This window comes from Buteo buteo, chromosome 18 (genome assembly GCF_964188355.1).
Source record: "Buteo buteo chromosome 18, bButBut1.hap1.1, whole genome shotgun sequence".
Classification (NCBI taxonomy): Eukaryota; Metazoa; Chordata; class Aves; order Accipitriformes; family Accipitridae; genus Buteo; species Buteo buteo.
Genome location: NC_134188.1, coordinates 21,979,571 through 22,001,213, shown reverse-complemented (window position 1 = coordinate 22,001,213; position 21,643 = coordinate 21,979,571). Strand labels below are relative to the sequence as shown.

The 21,643-nt window shown below is 43.3% G+C and overlaps 1 protein-coding gene across 2 annotated transcripts in view; it reads right to left on the bottom strand.

The window, feature by feature from the left end:
* The window catches only part of ME3 (malic enzyme 3), a 128,184-nt gene that overhangs the window by 17,982 nt on the left and 88,559 nt on the right, over positions 1–21,643 (bottom strand). For both annotated transcript variants that reach the window (XM_075050133.1, XM_075050134.1), the window contains exons 5-6: positions 16,522–16,683; positions 13,449–13,552 (exon numbers count right to left, since the gene is read on the bottom strand). In XM_075050133.1, coding sequence (XP_074906234.1) covers positions 13,449–13,552; positions 16,522–16,683 — 266 coding nt within the window. The remainder of the gene's footprint in view (positions 1–13,448; positions 13,553–16,521; positions 16,684–21,643) is intronic.

Below are 21,643 nucleotides of genomic sequence, written 5' to 3'. Positions count from 1 at the left end.
CCTCTCTGGGACCGTAAGCAGCACGGAGGCAGCATCACCTTACATACCTCCCATTCAGACTTTCCTCCTTTGCCACTGAAATCTGAGGTAGGGGACACTCCTGCTTTAAACTAGAAATCGATACTGGATAAAACATGCTCCATTTGAGAACTGTGGCTCCTGTCATGAAAAGTTCTTTTCATGGCACTCGCAGTGAGGGCGGTCAGGCTCTCCTGGAAGGGCCTTGAATTTTTTATTATGATGATTTTCCAGTTCAAGTACATCTGTCAGCAAGGAGACAATGATAAGCACATGCATTGTGCTCCTTTATTTGTCCATCATGAGAAACTCTCGCTTCGTAAGCCTTCTGGTCTCAAAAAGGGAAAAGGGTTGGCTCTTATGCTTGCTTCACGTTCTCTGTGCTTGCTTTTAGAAAAGGACCACAATGGGGACAGACTTTTTAGTAGGGCCTGTAGCGATAGGACAAGGGGTAATGGTTCTAAGCTATAAGAGGGTGGATTCAGACTAGATATAAAGAAGAAATTTTTTACGATGAGGGTGGTGAAACACTGGAGCAAGTTGCCCAGAGAGGTGGTCGATGCCCCATCCCCAGAAACATTCAAGGTCAGGTTGGACGGGGCTCTGAGCAACCTGATCTGGTTGAAGATGTCCCTGCTCATTGAAGGGAAAAGAGAATACAGTGCAGAGGGGTTAAAAATTGGTTTTAACATTAGTCTATATTTATTGTGTGCCATCTGATAGCTCCTACTTTATGAAGTATACTTACTCCCCACTCTGCAACGTCAGAGTCCAGTAATCCCTCTCTAGGTAGGCAGATGCAAGCATGACTAGCCATACTGGCCAGAAAGGCAGCAACTTCTTGTTTACTGTCCTGAAAGGAGCCACAAAAGAGCCCTGTGCAACATCCCTGCTGTATTTGCACCACAACTCTCACCCTGGGTATGGAGGTTTAGGCATGGATTTTCCAGAGGGCCAACAGGCTTTGAAATTCAGCAGGATCTAGATGCTCAGGTGGAGAAATGCCAGATTGCCATACTTGAAGGGGAAAAAAGCCCTAGAAAAGGGACTGGACAACAGCTCCCATTGGTTTTATGACTTTGGACAGGACAAATTCTTTCCCGCACCCTGCATGACAGGCCACGTTCAACAGCAACTGGAGCCTATTGAATTTTCGCATTTCTTTTTATAAGATGCTCTTAAATTGTCCTCACTGTGCTGCTAACTGCAGTTTACACCAAGTATTTGAGGGACAGACTGCTTATGCACTTTAAGCCTCTCCACTGCAGATTCTGGCAGCTATCAGGGAGATATCCAGTATCAAAATTTCTTCTGAAATGCTGAGCAACGCTCTGAAAAGCAATAGATGAAGATGCCCAAATGTCTTTCTCTCTGTAAAGTCTAGGAAGTCAAAATGAACACTGTGGATATCCAAGGAATTTGTCAAAATAAACAATACAGAAAGTGCCTGTGAAAATCGGTTTTCTAATGGACGATCCTCTTATTCATCGTTTGAATGTGTAAGGAAAACGTGGCTAAGAGGGAGATGACACACCATCCAGAACATCTGCTAACATCTCACAGCAAAGAATTAGCAAATCTTTAAGCAACTTCAGTTGCTATAGAAACTATTTCTCTAACACTAGTCTTATTATTTATTTGTATCACTGAGGAAATAACATTACTGATTTGCTTAATAAAATCAATGATCTCAGCCAGCATTAATGTATGTGTGACCAGCTCTCCAAAGAGCATAAGGGTAGGTGGGTGGGTTTCCCTGACTACAGACTCAAATTTGCAAATGTATTAACCTGAACATTTTTTTTTCTCTTTTGAGGACAAAATTCTTTCCTCACTTCACATTCGTGGTCTGCAGCATGAGAGAGTGCACAGTTACTTCTATTTATTTTTGTCTTTGGTAATTTTTTATTAAGCAGAGCACAAGGAAAGTATGGTGGCCCATAAACACTTCATTTCTCTTCCTGTCCCTCAGTATGACAGGACAGTGCTGGAATGCAAACTCTTTTCACTAAGCTATTTTTTTGAAGATTGTTTTCTTTTTCTCTGCAATATGTCTACTGAGCTTTTTAAAGTATAAACCACATTTCTGAGCCTATGTGAGGCTTTGCATAATGTGAGAACTTAAGTTTTCATTAATGAAGACCACAAATTGGTCATGGCAAGACCCTAAGATCGGATGCTTTAAATGAAAGAACCAAATATTTCAGACCTACAGTTAAAGATGGGAATCTTGGGATGATGATCCTAGTCCTCAAGGACTACCCACTTTACTGGGGTTTTGAGAGGACTTTAAAGAACTTGAGCTGCTCAAAGTCACTGAAATTAAACACAAATTAGGCAGCTGACTTACTGAGCTACCTTAGAAATCCACCAGTTAATGCTTACTGCTCTTTCCTAATGGTACTTTGGTGGCTGTGTGCAATGCTCCATTTTAGGATGACCTGAGCAGCCTAAGGATAAACTTAGCAAGGAGTATGAACAAAACAGCTGCTGGGGCCATTTGCAGTAACATCCTTGTGAGTATCAACATGATGAGTCAGTTCTACTGTCCTTTCCTCCACAGCACAGTAACTCAAGATCTGTATAACCTGTTTCATCCCAAAGGAATTCAGAATGCTCTACAAAGAGTGTTTGGGTAGCGTCCAAAAGTAGAACGTAGCCAACCTGGGACTTGAGCACAGAAGTGTTTTAATATGCAGCAATGCTAAAAAAAACCCAGCTTGGGAGAGACGGTGGAGAATACTTGTTACTGCAAAGGAAAAGGGTGGCTTGAGAGCTGCTACTTGTACTGAAATTCAGCCAACAAAATGCAGCACAGAATGGAATTTCTTCCACTACCTTTACATACCTAAAGGCTGGCTGTGTAACACCCAGCTAGACAAGCTGCGCTCTCAGACAACAGACAGAAAGAGCCACGTCCAATAGCAACTTCTTTGAACTAGTCTACGTAGAAAATGGAAGTAGATAACATCTCATGAGATGCCTCTTTCTCCACAGTCTCTGTGAAGACAGACTAAGATGACCAACTTAAATTTAGATGTCTAACTTTAGACACCTAAATTAGAAGAGATAATCTAATGTTATCTAATTATCACAGCTGGTTAGGAAGATCTTAAATATATGTCATGCACCCTAGGTCACTGGCTTATCACCCTTTCAACTGCAATGCTTTGTTGTCCTTCAAAGCCTGTAATTTCTTTGTTGATCTTTCCTATAGAAATTGCCCTGCTCTGTCCCTTTTGTATGGTAGCCAAGTGCTCCCCTATCAGGGTACACGGAAATACTTGAGGATGGAATGAACTATACGGGCCAGTCTCCCCCCATCATAACATTTTTTAAATGAAAACTGGATTTTGACAAAACTGATTTTGCAAAATTGTTGTGCTTCATTGGAAACACTGTAGGTCCCATGAAGAAACCAAACTTAATGATTTCTTTTTGAAAGAATCATTTTAGTGAGGTATGCTTTTGTCTAACCAGCTAAGAAATTTTGCTCTGTTTAACTTATGACATCTGACATGAATGCAGTCCCAATTAGTACAGACATGCTTGCTGTCCATAGGTGCAGAATGTCTTTTTAGAAAAAGTGATTGTAAAGTGAGTATTTGAACAAGGATTTCTGAAGATCCCCTCTGCCACATTTAAATATCCTTAAATTTGTGGCTAGAATTGAGGGTGGCCCTGCAGAGAGCTCTTGCAAACTGCTGTGGGTAGGAAGAGGCTCCTGAAGTCAGCCTGCTTGGCTTGTTGCCAGTTCTCATAGATTCTTCCATGCTTCTCCTGATCCATGTGACTCATCTAACTTTCACCTCCAAGCCTGAAGGAGAGTTTGAAGCCAAGAGCCAAGAGCAGCAGGTCACATCAGGACTGAATGTTTTCCAGTCCAGGAAAGGCACGGCCAGCTAAGGTTGGCTCCCTGCAGTAATCTCATCCTGATATTGTCAATGACATCTTCTCTAGAGCACCCTATCATCTTGGCACGTGGGACATTAGTAGTTAAACACCCAGGATCTAATTGCCTTTATCTAAAAGGAACACTCAGATGTAGACTATTAGGATTTCAGATCAACAAGGTACATTGAAACAGAGCAAGTGCCAATCTCCAGTTTGGTTTCTTCCATTCCCCAGTTCTTCCGCCCCTTTCAAAAATGGAAGGTTTTGGGTTTTGACCCCAAAACTGGAGCTTTCTCCTTAGCCTAAGTAATTCTTATATTTGCAGGCTGTGGAAAAGGATACTTGGACAGTTCATTTCTGTATCTCTCTGACAGAGGTGGTTTTGAAAGAATTCAGATATGCTGGATAGAAAGGGAGGGGCTATAACAACAAAGTCTTTCATAGTCACTAAATATTATCCAGGGTAACGTCTTAACACCCACCCCTCCACCACTACAACACATTCACACATTTCAGCAAAAATGAGACCTTTTGGAGTTACAAGCCAAACTCTGCTGTACTGATTTGTTGTATGGCAGGTTAATGTCAGGTGCAAACTCTGATATCCTTTGCTGAAGGCTCTGTGTGTTTTCTTCAGATAAAACATTGAATTTCATTTCTCTCTGAAAACAGTTCCTCTCTTCTGTCTTGTAAGTGGTGACACTACAATAGTCATTATTTAATACCATCACCATGTCTCCTGGTTCACTGTTGGCTGCCAGACCACCATCTGGGGACCCTGTTCTCTACCATCTCTGGAATTAATTTAGCCATTTTATAGAGCTGGAAACAAAAAGATGTACTTTGTCAGTTCTTCCTCATCAAAAAAATCACTAGTCTTTCATGGTAAAGACTATATTGCTGTCTCATTAGTTTGCATATTTTGGGGTTTTGTGCCACAAATAATTATGACCCAAATTTTGGTTTCTCTCCCATACCTTGCAAAAACCTTCCTGTAAAAATGGCCTTACTGGGAAATGTTTTATAGAATGGTCCCATACACTCATTTTTGTCCAATCTACAGACCTTGCATAGCAAATTCTGCACAAACAGGATTTTTAATGAAATAATATGCTATTGATCAAAATAATAGTATAAGACTGTCACCCTAATGAAGGGTGCCTCTAGAAGATAAACACATACAATATTACAAGTCTGTTGTAAAGATTACCACCCAAAAGTATTTATTAAGAAATTATTCCATTTCCTGGAAAACAAACAAGCGTAGGATTCATGCTCTGTTTATTACTGTACTGTTGTTCCAGCACTGTTACTATCAAACTAGAGCTACGCTAAATCTCTGGGCTGTGTTAACAGGAAAGATGCTGTTCTTAGAGTCTGTATCCCCTGTAGAGGATGATGCACATCTCTCTTGGATGAGCATGAAGTGTGGAACAAAGAAGCGTAAATCCCAGAAGAGGGAGGCAGATGTTTTCCTGATGACATTGCTTTTAGCTTCGTTATTTAGGAGACTTCTCAATTGCCTGTACAATCTCATTATGCAACTTAGTTCTTTCATCCTCATTTGTATGTACCTCTTCGAGTTCATCCAGCCTCATTATGAGCCACGAGGTCAGAGAGGAAAAAATTCATGAGGCAGCAGTTACCATTTGAGAAGCATCTGAACAAAACTGCACAAGTCAGAACTTCAAGGGTGGCCTGAGGACCCGTGCAGTGCCTTTGCTGATCAGTATCAAAAGGGCATTTTTTTTCACCATGAGCAGGGAGTATAAAAAACTCCTACATGCATAAAAAAAGTTGTATTTGCAAGAAGGTCCAGTTCCTTTATGGAAAGAATCACAAGAAGGAGGTTCCAATCCTTGTCTGAATTGACATTTTGTAGCACTGCTTTCAGTCATTCATGATATAAGAATCTGCTTTGATGCACTGCAACTCCTACTCATAGTCTTAGATAAAACCACGCAGAGAACCACCAAATTGTCCTTGCCCCTGTCCTCGAGTTCTTCTTACTGCTGCTTGATACACTGGCAAGCAAAGTTCTGATTTCCAAGAAAAATGAAATTTTCCTTAAAGGAGCCCGTCATCAGAAAAAAATCACACTTGGCAAATGATCAGCATTTAGGATTGGCAAAACAAAGTCCATTCTAGGAAGTTAAACAACACTAGCACCTGAGTCTGGCCAGTGTCCCAAAGCCATTGTTACTGTTAAATTGTTAGCATGATCCTTGGCAGGCTTCTGGTCAGGCCAGCAGTACTCTGCCATACAATTCCTGGCCACAGTTTAAGGGTCAGTTTGGTCAGGCACCTCCTCAAGAGGCCAGCTGAGAGCTGCCCTGAGGAGAAGGACTTGGGGGTACTGGTGGATGAAAAACTGAATATGAGCTGGCAATGTGCATTTGCAGCCCAGAAAGCCAACCATATCCTGGGCTGCAGGTCGAGGGAGGTGATTCTGCCCCTGTATTCTGCTGAGACCCCCACCTGCAGTACTACCTTCAGCTCTGGGGCCCCCAAATTAAGAAGGACATGGACCTGCTCAAGCGGGTCCAGAGCACGGCCACGAAGATGATCAGAGGGCTGGAGCACCTCTTCCTTGAAGACAGGCTGAGAGAGTTGGGGTTGTTCAGCCTGGAGAAGAGAAGGATCCAGGGAGACCTTATATAGCAGCCTGCCAGTACCTAAAGGGGACCTACAGGAAAGATGGGGAGGGACTTTTTACAAGGGCATGTAGTGACAGGACAATGGGTAATGGCTTTAAACTGAGAGGGTAGATTTACATTATATGTAAGGAAGAAATTCTTCACTGTGAGGGTGGTGAGGCCCTGGCACAGGTTGCCCAGAGAAGTTGTGGCTGCCCCATCCCTGGCAGTGTTCAAGGCCAGGTTGGATGGGGCTGTGAGCAACCTGGTCTAGTGGAAGGTGTCCCTGCCCATGGCAGGGGGGTTGGAACCAAATGATCTTTAGGGTCCCTTCCAACCCAAACCATTCTGTGATTCTACGATTCAGAGAGAGAAAAGGCAAGTCGTTCCCATAAAGCCTTTGCAAACTGAGTTTTCACAAACAAGAGTGGAGGAAAACTAGACTGTTGTCTCATCTGACACCAAGGTTGACTCAAGGCACAGAACAAGATACGTTTTCATCTACATTAGAAATAGAGACAGCACCAGCAATCTTAAATTAGCAAACACTGGTGCCAAGCTAAGAAGAGGGTTAGATGGAAAAAAGTACCTTTGTTCATCCCATGGAAAAAGGGTGCAAGGCCCAGGCTCATTCTTGCTATTGGAGATCCAGTTCCTTCCCACCTCTGAGTCTGCTGATAGCCCAGGTGGCAGCTCTGGTGTGGTTGTTGGGCTCTTTGCAATGAGCAGGGTTACAAAAAAGCATAAGTATGTCCTAGAAGACCAAGGCTTTTCTATTCCCATTCATGTCTCAGAAATCTCACGTTGGGATTGCACTGCTTGCATGTTTGTATATGTTTGTGGCCAAGAAGAGGAAACCCAGATAGGTAAAGAGATAACAGCAAGACAAGTTTACTACTTGGAGGCACGGGGCCAGGCAAGTGCACTGTTGTTTACAGGGAGACCTTACAACATTTGTGTGCTTACAGGCTGCAGACAGACGTTACACTTAATATCAGAAAAAGCCTTTAATTTTTAAGACTTCCACAGAGCTAAAAGGAAGGCAAGTTTTCCCTTTAAGAACTGACAATGAAAACTAAAATTTTGATAAATTAAAATAAAAGTTGACATTCTGGTTCTGAATCCACTGAAAAAAACCTTCAAACCCTCACTCAGCACTGTGATGTGATTTAATAGCACTATTTATATCACTCATTAAATAGTTCTAATAGTGTAAAAAGGAGAGATGAAGAGATAAGTTAGAAAACATGATCATATCTTACTTCATTTTGAAATAGAAATGCAATGAGTAAGGTTCATTGATTGCCAGGTTAATCATAGCGCGTTGAAAGTTGGACCCAAGGATCCACATTAGGAGTCATGACTGTTACAGCAGATGTAGCTGTTATGATGGTTGTCATGACTGGGACAAAAATGCAATTGCTTTTATGCTAGAACATGTGTTTAGAGCCAATAGGTGGTAGTTTTGCAAAAACTAGCCAATACAAAATCTAGAACTCTGGGTCCTGGGTTTAGAAATCCTATGCCAGGGAGCTGCATCATGAACCCAACAGGACCTGCTCCCTGCCTCACCATCACCTTAGGCTGCAGACTATTTCTAACGCTGAGTAGGAGTCTCACTAGGTTTCTGCCAACACAAATACAGCCACCATGCTCTGAGGCATACAGCCTGCTGTGGATTCACTGAGCGCTAAGTCAATGAAAGTGACCTTTGAAGCAAAAAGATAGCAGGAAATCCCTGAATCTTGCATGACTGGAAGCTGGGGGGTATGCCAAGAATTGCATGCTGGCTGTTCTCACTCATATGCCAGTGCATCTACTATGAGCTACTGTTAGAGACAGAATACGGGGCAAGGTCACACCAAGATTGATCACAAAGTTCTTGGAAAAAAAATCCTGAAAAATCATAGTCAACCTTCATTATAGTCCTTACAGCAGAAAAAAAACCCCCAACTCTTTTGCGCACATATCTCATGACTTCCAAGCACTAAGACCAGCACTAATGGCTGCTATGGCCATTCTTGTGTTTTTATGCAAAATGACATCATCCTCCCTGCAGTGTGTCTGAGGAAAGACTGCAGCTGGAGGTACAAGGCTTCTTAAGAGCATGGCATAAGCAGGAGATGCAACTATATTAGTGCTGACCCACAGATGTAGCCTTGATCTACCCTCTGACAGACAACAAGGAATGGAGCCACACCACCTGCCTTCCGCACAAACAGATCTTCTCCAGCTACATCTTTCTAAACCAGCTGTGGTTTAGGTGGAAAGTACAGACAGAAAGCCTATGGCAGAGGGCTTTTCAACACCCGTAACCGCGTTATCCCAAAGGATTTGAAGGCAAGGTAATAAAAGTCCATTACCACAGTGATCTTGTAGCAGCACATCTGGAGCTCAATCATTCCTCAGTAGCAGAAAATCAAGCTAATAAAACTTAAATATTGTTCTTCAAATATCACCCAGTGGCTAAAAGCAGATCACAGGAGCTGGCTGATAAGCTCATCCCACATCAAGCCAGCATAATGGGCAGCTGGGTGGCTCTTCCCATTACCATCACTTTTCCCTTCTGGATGGTGTCAGAGTCCCTCTGGCCATGGTAACTGGGGTAGACAGGCAAGGAGAATATCCATCTTGTATTCCCATGAAGGCTGGCGTCAGTCTATACCATCAGCCCTGCCAGGGCACTGGTGATGCTGTGCAGGTCTCCTAACAGACATGCAGATGCTGAGGAGGGACTTTGGGTGTTAGCAGTATTATGCCAGGGCTTTGTGGAGGCCAGTGGTGCCTAGAGACTTAAGTCTAGTCTTTCAGGATCAATTAGCCAAGTTAACTACAGCATCCGAAGAAATAATATGAGGGCACCTGTACTGGTGATTTTGTTTCCAAAAGGTGCTGGCAAATTTGTGATCCACGGCCCTGGAGAACTGCTGGAACAGAGGCAGCTTGTTTTCAAACAGACTCTGCTTGTTGGAGAGCACATGGGACCTGACTTGCTATGTTTGTGGGTAAAAGTACTGGGAAGGGATTAGGCAAGGAGGAAAAACAAACTCAGCAGAGCTAATTTCCTTCTTTTCCCATTTTGAGAAACTGAGTGCTTGATCTCTTGATATCGTCTGTGCTCTGCCATATGGGCACAGGCTGATAGAAAGCTTCTGTTACCCTGGTCACCCTGTTAATAAGCACTGATGGAAAAGGAAAGGGGAGTGAAGTTCTGACAGCTTAATGTGGCTTCTGCGACACGGTTACTGTAGCTGCTGGGCCGAAGCCCTTCAGAGCCCAGAGAACATGCCCCAGCACAACGCATCTCCCATGGAGTTCTGATTTCAACCTTAATTTGTTCATACAGGCAAGCCCCAGAAATTCTGCGGGTTACTGCAATTATGATCATTGGACACTCTGGGTAAATGTTTATTCCAGCCTACAAAAATGTACCAGTTCAAGAATAAGACTGACTTGCCCTTTGCTGTGGTAACTGAGGAGAGGGAGAACTGAACCAGTGTATTTTCCCATACAAAGCATATTACTCATTGTGAGAAAACAGCAATTTGTCAGCCTGCTTGATTCAGTCATAGGCTAGGCTCAATGGGCCAAATTCTGCATGTAGTTGCCTCCCAAGAGGAGCAAAGTGCATAGCTTGGAGCTCTTTTTAACAAGAGCTCAGTCATTTCATGTGTTTTAGGTGAAAGAGTAATGAATGGAGGTTTAGGCAGCAGGAAAATGCAGAAATTTATCCAGCTGTTTCAGAAAGGGCTTTTCTTTCTAAAATTGCCCAGAAGTCACACTTTATTTCAGAATACTTTAAGTGCTAACTCCAAAGCCTCTGACACACTCCTTGTTTCATTACTAGGTGGCTATTATGAGAGCAGGAGCCCTTTCTGCCGACTGTAGGGGTCTCCAGCTATAGAAATTTCACATCTGTTTGATATTATTATTCCATTAGAAGAGTAAATCTTCACTCCCCTGGCTTTCTTGTGGGCTCTGACACATTCCACTTTGGTGACAAATGTCCCTTGAGCCAGCAGTGATTTGACAGGGTGGGAGGTACTCCTGCAGAAGAACTGACAAATGGTTTCCATGAGAAGCTGAAGTAGCCTCAGGAAGCAGACAGAATTTCTGCCATGAACATCAAGCTGAAAAGGAAACCCCCAAATTGCAAGAGACTTGTGGCAACCCAAAAAGTTCCTCCCCAAATAACTGAATTTGCATGTGACATTATAGACTTGCATAAGAAACCACAGCAGACCGAAGATCGCAGCAGTTCCTACTCACAGGTTTCCTCACACATGGAAGCAGCCTACAATAACACAGCATTTTCTTGACCTTCTGAACAGTTTCTGCTTCCTTTCGTAACAGAAGCAAGAGCTCCTACTGGGTTGCATCCAGTCATTCCAGTGGAAATTTGAGACCAAATGAATCTGTTTCATATAAGTTTGCCAAACCCAGGCTGATAGCAGGATTATTCACCAGTCCAGAGCTCACAGAGGATCACACTCCAACAATGCTTTAAAGTATGCTGGTGGTCAGGATGATAATATAGGGTAATGGCTCCTTTCACTCAAGGACCTCCAAATACTTTACAGATGTGAATGGAGAAGTGCAAAGTGGAATTTCCCAGCCCCACTTTGCAGAGAACATTTTGGGCGCTTACTGCATTCAAGCAATTCATCTGGGCTAAGAGAAATAGAAAGGCTGGGACAGGGGCCCCAGGAACTTGATTCCCACTACTTGGATGAAAGCATTAGACATGACATCACCTCCTCCCAAGATAAAAGTTCATTGTTTCATGGCTGAGTGTCTTCTCCCTGCAATGTGGAGATTAGCTCATGTAAACCAAACACAGGAAAATAACAGCGAATCCTTCCTTTCCAGCAGCAAGCACAGAAAAGGCAAATTGTTTGTCTGGCCCTGTCACTGACATCGCAGGAGTAGTAGGTGCAATGAGCTTTACATTTAACACCACAAGCATAAATCTCAGAGCCAAATTTATGATGGCTGAGACCATCATCTGGGTTCTCATTCTGTTGTTCCCATTCTATCATCAACACCAACACTCCAATACCCCTGTGGTCTCCTGGCCAGAAGGAAGTGGGACAGTTTCCTTGAAGGATTAATTAGTGACTACAATCAAAAGAAAAGAAAAACCCACAAATCAACCCTGACAGCTCTCAAATCTTTTCTACTTGTACAGCCTCTTGTGATTTCCTAGCTGTGTTTTACAAGCTTTCTAGCCTCCAAAAATGTCTTCCCCCTAGATAACCCACAAGTGTCTAACATAATACTACACTGTTATCAACTGACATTTCAGTCAAGCTTTCTTATCAAATATAAGGAAGGACAAACCAGAGCACAAACAGAAAATTCTCTTCTCTGCAGTCACCCTTAGGTATTTTTAATCCAACAGGCAAGGCAGTGTTATTGTGTTCATATTCACAGATATAGGGGCTATAGGACTGGCTGATAGCAAGTATCTTTACACAGCAAGTGGGCAATCACAGCTGGGTGGGTTGATGTACTGGCCGGCCGTCACACAGAACATGTCTACACCATGATGCTGAACAGCAAAGGAGAGACTCCTGTCCTAACAGCAGCACTGCATATGCACAGAGTGCAGCACAACACTGCACAGAGCCACCGCATCAACAGATGCTGAAATTCTCCATGACGCACTCACCCCTCTCAACACTTGGTTCATCAGCTGTGACTGAATGGTCCTCAGCATTTCAGCCCCTATTTCCTACATCCCTCCACCCACAGCCAGCTGGGCGGTCAGGCCGTACGTAAAGATATGCTCCTCAGTGGGCAGGTAGGTGTTGGCATTAGACACTGGACGTGATGCCTCCCACCTCAAGGCAGACAGGATGAACGGCGAGCTGATGACACACGTACCACCCACTCCCTTCCACTTATGCAGGAACACACACACACACGCAGCCGGCTGGAGACACAGAAAGAGGGACAATCAAACATTGCTCCTTCAGCTGTGAAGAAAAAGACCCTACAACATACAGACAGGCAGCAGCCTATTAATCAGGCACAGACCGCAGCTCTCCCACTCCTTATCAATATCATCTGCTGCTTTAGGAAAGGCAGAAAAAGCTGCTTAGGAGCTTGGGGCTTTCCAAATATTATTATTTTTTTCCCTTAACAGTTGTTCTCACTTTCCTTCTTATGGTAACCTCTCCAGATAGTCAAGGAGATTTTAATATATTTCTTTTTTTTAGAAAGAGGAACTCAATGCAGTGCAAGAGATGCACATACAGCGCTGAGGTTGTGTTTCTGCTCTTCCCATATCAAACTCCCTGGTACATCAGAGACCTTCTATCCCAGCTAGTAAGTAAGAATGGAAATATGCATTTTGTCTGTCCCACCGTTAAAAAGACAATTCTTATAAACCTGGCCTTCTCACTTTGCACTTAAAGCCAGCAGGGAAGCTCCTATTTTTAACAAAGCAATAGACAGGCAGTCTGCAGACTCACACGGACATCAGCATTTAACACGCCATTTCCATTTAGATGATTTCCTTCACGATGGTGAAAGCTAGAAACTTCCTTTACAAAATGTAAACAAACCAAAGTTTAGATTCTGCCTATGCTGAATGAGGCTCATAAACGCACGATGGAGGCCAGATACAGCCCACAGGGCATACGTCTGACACCTCTGGTCTATATGGACAGGAAATGGTTATAAATAGTCAGTCCCATTTCAGTTCTCTGAAGACAAATATTTTTGACACAGAGTGCTCAAGTACAAAGAGCCATTTGTAGACCACCCAGGAGACTTGCATTTAAATGACCTTTCTTTGCTTGGACGATCAATTATACTAACATTTATTTCATGAGTTGCAACATTTGTTCTTAAATGGAAGCAGCCCAGAGGAGCCATGTATATAATCCCACTTACTTGTTGGTAACTGCCTGCATAAACTCATCAATCAGTTCGTCGTACTGTTTCCCACGAACTCTCTTGTGTTTCAGTCCAATATAGAGTGGATCACTCAGGAGAGCCTAGGACACAAAGCAATTCTGTTGACATCTTCTCTTCCATGGATGGACAGAGATTTATGTCCCAGCCTACCCAAAAAGTTTGTCTGTTGTGGTCATATTAATTTTACTCACTATGCAGTGAATGCCAGCTCACACAGCTCTTCCTGAGCAGCAAGTGTTTCAATAAGAAGCTACGGACTATATTTTTGTGTAAATAAAGTTGGAGGGATGTAATGCTTCTTGACTACTGTAGGAAATGGAGCTCTGCATCCCCAGAACAGCTCTACCAAAGGCTCCCTGCCAAGGTGCCTCACTCCTAGTGAATAAAACTGACCTTGCGTGTGGAGTGTTTACTGTTCATTCAGTTCTTAATTTTGCACTGAGGTTACCAGGAAAGCTGTTGACCATTGCTTTGAGCAATGAAGATTGCCTGAAGTAGCTTGAAATGACATGTGTCATATAGGCTTTTAGGTGACAGTCCAGAGTTAACCAGAACTGGTGATGAGATGCCAAAATGTTCCCAAACCCTGCACCTACCTAGCATTCACCTCAGCTATCTGCAGGTGTCAAGGCAAGGTATTTTTATACAACAGATTAGTTTATATTTTGGCTCCTCTAGGAATACAAAAACAGGCCATTCCTCCAACCAATCCAGCAGGTGTTAAGTCAAGACCCCTAAGCCACCTAAAAAGCACTGAGTCAGCATGGAAATAGCATATATTTTGGGAAAAATTACAGGACAAACAGTGGCAGGAGACAGGTGGGCCAACACCTCTGTGAGTCACTGCAAAGCAGCTCTACTTCCCTTCCAGTTTCAGGAACTGAATCATCCACACGAGAAGGGGACAAGCCATCTCAAACCTATTGTCCTGCAGCCATAGGGGCCCTAAATATTGGCAGGCATGCTAAAATTAGATCTGTTTTTACAGCCACAGCTGTTTTCCCTTAGAAGGAAAGATGAAAGAGGTTTTCCTCTGAGTTTGATACATTAACTCTTCAGGGCCATGAAACAGAAAGCAGACCCATTTGCATTACTTCACTGATTGCTCCTTTAGCACCATGGCTCTGGGGCTGGTTCACGGAGTATAAAATTCTCCCATAGGCAAGCTAAGAAATGCCAAGCTCTGAAAAAAGACCAATTTGCAGAAAGAATATACAAAGTATTATGGACTGTCAGAAAGACAAGCTGGGAATTGATGCTAAAAATATAGTATGACTGCTGTATTTACTCCACTCTACCTGAGGTGCCTGTGTTAGCAACACAGTCCCCTTAGGCTCACCATATATTAACAGGCAGAGATGAACAGGATGAACGCCTGCAGGGGGTGTCGTTCTGCATTGATAAGAGTTTAGTCGTGGGGCAGGATGCTTGTATGACGTGCTTAGGATTGGGTTAAGCTGGGTTTATGCACATCAGAAAGCCATTAAATAAATAAAAAAATTATTGATATTGTAAAGAAATATATTGTTTATATGGCTGGAAAACAGGAATTTCTACATCTTAATCCCAGCTGTGGAAACTAGCTTCACAGAGTTGCTCCTGAACACATAAGCTACACTTGATCTTGGGCAGAACAAAAGTCCCCAAGACTGACTCTGGGAGTCCCTTTCTCTGACACCATCTGACCCTTGGAGATGCCTAAAAATCATTGGTGCCACTTTGGATTTTAGAGTCTCCCTGGATGCTCAGATAGAAAGAGATGATCATGCATGGTCAGAAGCTTCCCATGGGAAGGGAAGCACTTAAGACGCAGGTCCCTCTGGAGGGGGAGCTCCATTTGGGGGCTCAAAGCGTGCTGACACTTGGTGGTGTGCAGACCAGCATGGAGGAGAAGTAAGAGATGAAGGGGCCAAAGTCAAGTACAATGCTCTGTTGACTGGAAACTCCATAAAGTGAGAGACTGAAACTTAATTCCTGCTTTAGCCTCAGAGGCCCTGAAGTCAGAGATCCCACTTTTCAGGAAAGACTGTGGATCAGGCTGAGATGAGCACACCCTGTATTCCACAAGTCCATGACAGGCCACTATGCTAAAGGGATAAAATAATCCTGGGACTAGAGACCAAAGAGTTAATTGGGAATCTCATCCCAGATGTCATCTGTGGCCACTGATTTTGTTTTCCTTCATTCTTTTCCAAGTGTCCAGTGTGAGACACTTGGGTCTGGAGCGAAAGAGCTGCAGAAAATCTAGCTTTCCAGTGAGCGTAGGCATGTCTGAAAGCATCGGCACTTGTTTGTCTTCATACACAAACTCAAAGCTCTTATACCCCAGATTTGTTATTTCTCTCAAGAAACATGTGTTTGGTTTACTTGGGGTCAAGTGAGGCACAAGTACATTTTACAAAAATGGACAAACCCAGGTCCTCACAGATAACTATAGGATATTCATTTTAAAAAAGACATCCTCACAGATGTCCATTCTGGCATTGCTAAAATGTTGCACTTCGGCCTTTCTGAGCCAGAGTCATAAGGCAAAAATCTGCAAACAGATGCAGTCCTCTGGTCTGGTTATCATGTGCAGTAAAGTGTGCAATCTGACAAAACACTGAAATTAATCATTCCCAAAACACCCATCAGGGATTCTCCATTTTCTGGAATACAGTCACCTCTACGCAGACACGAGTATCTGCCTGTTTTCTCACAATTACCAGAGGAAGAATAAATCTAGCACTTCCTGTACAAAATCTTTCAACTCACCTTGTCATCCTGAAAGTTCGAGCTGACCATTCAGCTCCAACTGGCAACACTCCGAGTCTTCTCACCAGGGGACCATGAGGCTATTTAGTGTTTATTTTAATGCCCCATAAGAACAACAGTTCCTTGAGCATCAAACAGGAATGAAACCTGCCTACATCCCTGCAGTGCTGGTCTAGCCATCGTCTCATCTTGGATGTCTCTGACTTTCCCTCCACATTTAGGGAACTGGCTCAGATAAGCATTAATCTCAATCCCTTCTCCCCTCTGACAGATTTATGAAAAAAGTAAGTCTTACCTCGTTGTCTGTGCCAACATCCAGCAGGACAGGGAGACACTGTTGCGGGTGAACTCCACCACAAGCTGTGTACAAAGCAAGCTTCCCCACTGGGATACCCATGCCGTAACTTCCTAGATCTCCTAAACCGAGAATCCTCTCTCCATCCGTCACCACGATAGCCTAGGAGGATCAAAAGAGACTGTTGTATGGTGTTGCCAAGGCAAGAGAAGCAAAAGCAGCTCCACTGCCTTCACACCGATGCCATTTTGCAGTTGCATTGTGCAATGGGTATTTGCTCCTTCTACATGATCCCATGTTCATTAGCTGTTAGTGATAAAGGGATCTTCATTTTTTGTAGTGGAGATAGTGTGGCTGATGGGTAGCTGCTTGCAGCGTGGGAGAGGAGCAGCTCTGCTTGCCAACACTTCAATTCACTTGTAGAAGAGCCCAACCACCACAGCTCTTTGTGCATCCTCAGCTGTATAACCAGAAGCTGTGCAAAAGAGATCTGGCCTTGATTTTTCCTTTCTTTTTTTCTGGAAAAAGAGCTCTGTACAAAAGTGCTCATGCTTATGAACTGCATCTGTGGAAGTAACCAGCTTGTGTCTTCACACTGTTGTAGAGTAGCTGTGGAGTAGCCAGCTTCAGATAATCAAAACAAAACTCATTGTAACTGGGTCCCTTTGCTTGTGGTCCCCTGATTGCAAGGCAGGTAGACAGAAGCCATCAGCATGGGCAGCAGCATGGACTGCAGAGAGGCTCCCACTCTATGTTTAATATTAGACCTTTTTTCCCCACCCAGCTGGGAGTTAAACAATTGGCATTTAACTCTTTTTGCAATTGGCCTTTTGCATTTCGGCAATACTGTAATAAGCCAACTCATCAAAATCTCTCATCCATAATTTTCTGTTTTTCTCATTACTGTATCATTTCTTTGTGACAAGAAGGGAAATAAAAGCCTCCTTAATGATGTCCAAATTAGAAGCCTAAAGCTGAGCTGTTCAACCTGCACTGTACATCACTGAGACCTTAGGAGGCAAACGACCAAGCAGATCTGACTAAACTTCCCCATTTTTAGGTTAGTTTTGTCCCCAGGGTCCGGCATTCTTTGGGGCAGTTCTGAAATCCAGTAAGAACAGGAGTAAACTGGTGTCCAGTCCCACTGCGGGAGACAAGTTGTAAACCTGATAACAAACTTCAGCTTTCAACACTGTCCCAGCACTTCAGAGAACACAGTGCTCACACCAAATGGTTTATCAGACTGTGGGGGACTCAACTGCACAGTCTAGCTTGGATTTCAAAGAAGGCGACTGCAGAGAAGTTCTTTATTTGCTGATCTGCAAAGTTAAGGCTAAACTTAGGATATACACATGCATGTGCTTTAGTGAGAAATAAGAGAATGGGGGATTAGAAGCTATCTCAATAGATGTACTTCCTTGGGGAGGGGGTGGGTAATAAAGATGCATTGGTTTACTACTGTGATGGAGAAGCATCTCTTTGTTTAGGAATGGAATAGACCTCTTGCTGCACTTTCCTATTTCAGGAAGAATTGTACTCATCTGTTTCAGTGTCCTTTCCCTGCATATTTCAGATGATTAAAGGGAAAAACCATGGAAGGACTTAAATTTTTGTACTGTAGCTTCACAATGAACAACCAAATGCTCTTATTCAGCATAAACTATATACACATCCCAAGGCTATTTTCTCCCTCAACATAAACCACTGTTTATAACAGCAGAACAGAATTACATTATATTACATAGTTCAGGAATAAGCCTGAGGAGAAACTACAGATACAGAGGACTCATGCATCTATTCTGCTTTTTACATCTATTTTGCCCTCCAGCATAATAGACACTATTTTGAAATGGTCCTGCTATATGTAGAATACTTGGTTTTCTGCTGTTGCCAGTTCCTTGTCAGTAGGAGTTAGAATTCCTGAAAGAGAACCTTCAATGAAAAACCTAGTAAAACTAAAAGGACTACACACCTATCCTTAGGCTAGAGGTTGAACAAGCCCTGCCACCAGAAATTCACAATCATGGCAGTGATACACTTATCCGCCTCCATTTTCTAATATTTTCCTATTTGTTTTTCCTTCTGAGTCAATGTGAAGTGTTAGTGATGGGTAAGTCTCTTTTTGGGTGGGCTCCATCTGTTTCTGGGTGTGTGCTCACTTTACCACACCCAGATGCAATTGGGACTGAAAGGCAGTAATGGGAATAGGGAAAGCAGCAAGCATATGCACTGCTACAGGTTCATCCTGAAACTGATGCAAATTAAATGAAAAGGAGTCAAAATCCTAACTATGCAGAGAATCCCTTTTCTAAAAAAAGAATTCATTTCTAATGAACCAAAATATTGGTCTGAAGCACAGATCCCCTTTCATCCAAATAAATAAGTGTTCTCAGGCAAGCCTAAAAACTTCTTGATAGCACTTACATACCTATCACAGTCTTAGATGGGCTGCACTCTATAGGTACCAAAGCTCCCCAAGTTAACACTGAAAAATACAGGAGAACAGAAAATACAGCATGGGACACTACAGACTGGTGTCTGTATCAGAGAGAGGAAACTGGATTCACATTTTTTGTGGCTCTTCGGATGTAAAAAACAATGAAAAAAAAAAAGCACAAAGTTTTAGTGGGTACCTAATATACAAGCATATTAATGTTGTTAATTGCTCATGTTCACGTGATCAAAACTCAACAAACAGGCCATTAATCTCTGGCTGAGCAGGACAGACCCTTCTAGCCAAACCACTGGTTTAACAACTAGGAACCTGTTTTCTACTTCCAGCTGTGCTACAAATTTTCTTGATGACTAGTCAAGTCTTCGGCTAAAGGTTAGGTGTGCAGTTTAAGCCAATCATCTAACCAGTTTCTAAACTTCTTTGATAGCTGATGGGGAGAGACAGAAACCTCCAGAGTGCATCTCCTCCCTCCAGCAGCTGTTTTGGGAAGGGATGAAAGGGGTATTTCTCTTTGAAGATGCTCATCTCCCTCTTCATTGATCACTGCAGAAGTACTCACAAACTGAGATTAGACACCGAGTCTTCAGGCAGCTGATGTTAACTGAAATGACTCTGGACCATAGGCTGTATGTAGCTAGCCCCGTTTTGCAATGCCTAAGTAGGAGACATCTGGCCCAGCAGAGTGATCCAGAGCACTACGCTGGCCTCCAAGCTGCCAAGGCAACGCAGAGAGGCAAGTGCCACTGTTGGCATTCCCACTTCTCTCTATTGATTGCACGAAGATGTCAGCCTTTACAGGAGGAAACAACACTCCGCCTTGAATGCACCAACAGAAAATGCTAGATGGAAGGATGAGTCTGAACAGCCTGTATAGCAGCAATCCTGATGGGGATTTAAGATGCTGAGTGCACCTCTAGGATGAGCATCCTATGGAAGGAGGGAGGGAGGGAGGGAGGGAAGGAAGGTAGGAAGGCCAGTCCGGTAGCTTGAAAGGCAGCATGCTTGCCTAGGAATAGGAGATATGGTTTCTAGATTATCCTCATTTTGGGGTGGTTTGAACTCATAACTGCCAGGATGACACCCTACAACACCACTATTCTGCATGATTCTCTGCATTCCTTCTGCTCTAGTTGGGCTATTATACAGAAAAGAGTACAAGATTCAGGAACCAGAGAGACAATTAGCAAGGGGAATCACTGTTGAGGGCTATCGACATTTTATCCAATGTTTCTTCATGGCAGGATTCATTAGCAACCCTGGAAGAGACACAAAACCCCCACACTCCCATGTGAGTATGCTCAGAAACGGCTTCTTCCCACTCATTCTGCTTCCAGCACTCTGATTCTTTCAGGAGGGGTCGAGGTGGGGCACATCAGAGCTTGGCTGAGGCTTTGCTAAGCTAAGCAGAGCACCCTTCCAGCCCTTCCAGGCAGAGGATGCAGGCCTGCGAGCCAGATTTCCCATTTCCACAGTAAATGCTGTTGCCACGAAGCTCTAAGGAGCCACAAAGCAAAAGGTGGGGCAGCACCTCCAAGTATTTCTTCACTGTCTTTAATGGGACTTACTCCTGCTGGTGTTCAGTGTGGTCCAAGCCTTTTCAAAAAACTGGGTCCCTCCAGGGACTTAGGTGCAGTGCACGTGCCTCCCTGCTTATCTCAAAATCGCAAGTGTTCCACGCCTACTAGTTCAGGCATGGAGAAGTCTGCATACAAACACACAAGGAACCCTGTGGTCCAAAACCACGATACTGATTAAATTAGCTGCCTTTGTAGTCTGGCAAACCCAGAAAGCATATAGTCTGAATCTCTTCCATGGACCACTGCCCTTCCTATGGTCTGTTTTGGGTGCCAGAGGGGGCTGTTTCAGCAACGGTCTCTAATCTTTCTGTGCCAGTTTCCCCATCTGCAAAAACATCTCTATTAGCCATAACGAGTTCTGCTCACAGTCCTGAGTCAGAAACAAACGGAAATACTGAGATCTTGGACAGAGCAAGGACAAAATATCTAGTTTGCATCTGTTCTCCATGGTTCTTAAGACAAGGTTATAGGAATATGATTACTTTTTCTGGAAACATGATAAATTCCTTTTTTTTTTTTTTCCCTTAGAAATGTAAAATGCTTGCAAGATTTTCTCAGCTGCCAAACCTTTGTTCCTGGAAGAAACAGCTAACTGATAGGGGACCAAAGCTCTGTCAACAGCCAGGGTAATTCCCAGGCACGTGTACTTTCAGTCTGATGGAAGGACGTGACTGGCAAGACCTGTCTCAAGTGTTGACTTTTTTTCATGCCAGGGACTTGCCCAGCCCCAAGCTCTAGTGAAAAACACTTCACAAGATCACTTTTTGGGTGGGGTGTCAGTAATATTTTCAGCTACTGGATATCAAACATTATTTGCTGAATTGCCAGTGTTCTGGATGCTGCATGACTCACTGGAATTGGGAAGGAGACCTACAAGCAAGTCAGTTACAGAGATATCTTAAAGACCTTTGGTACATCTAACAAGTTGCAAGTTAGCCACACAATTCTTGAACACACATATCTTACTTCTTCACTAGGACCCCTATTCTGTACAAATCTATTATACGCACTTTTTATTAACCAAGGTCCTGCTACTTTGATAAAGTTGTTCTTGACCACATACACACATGACAGAGTGTCTGAAGCCCAA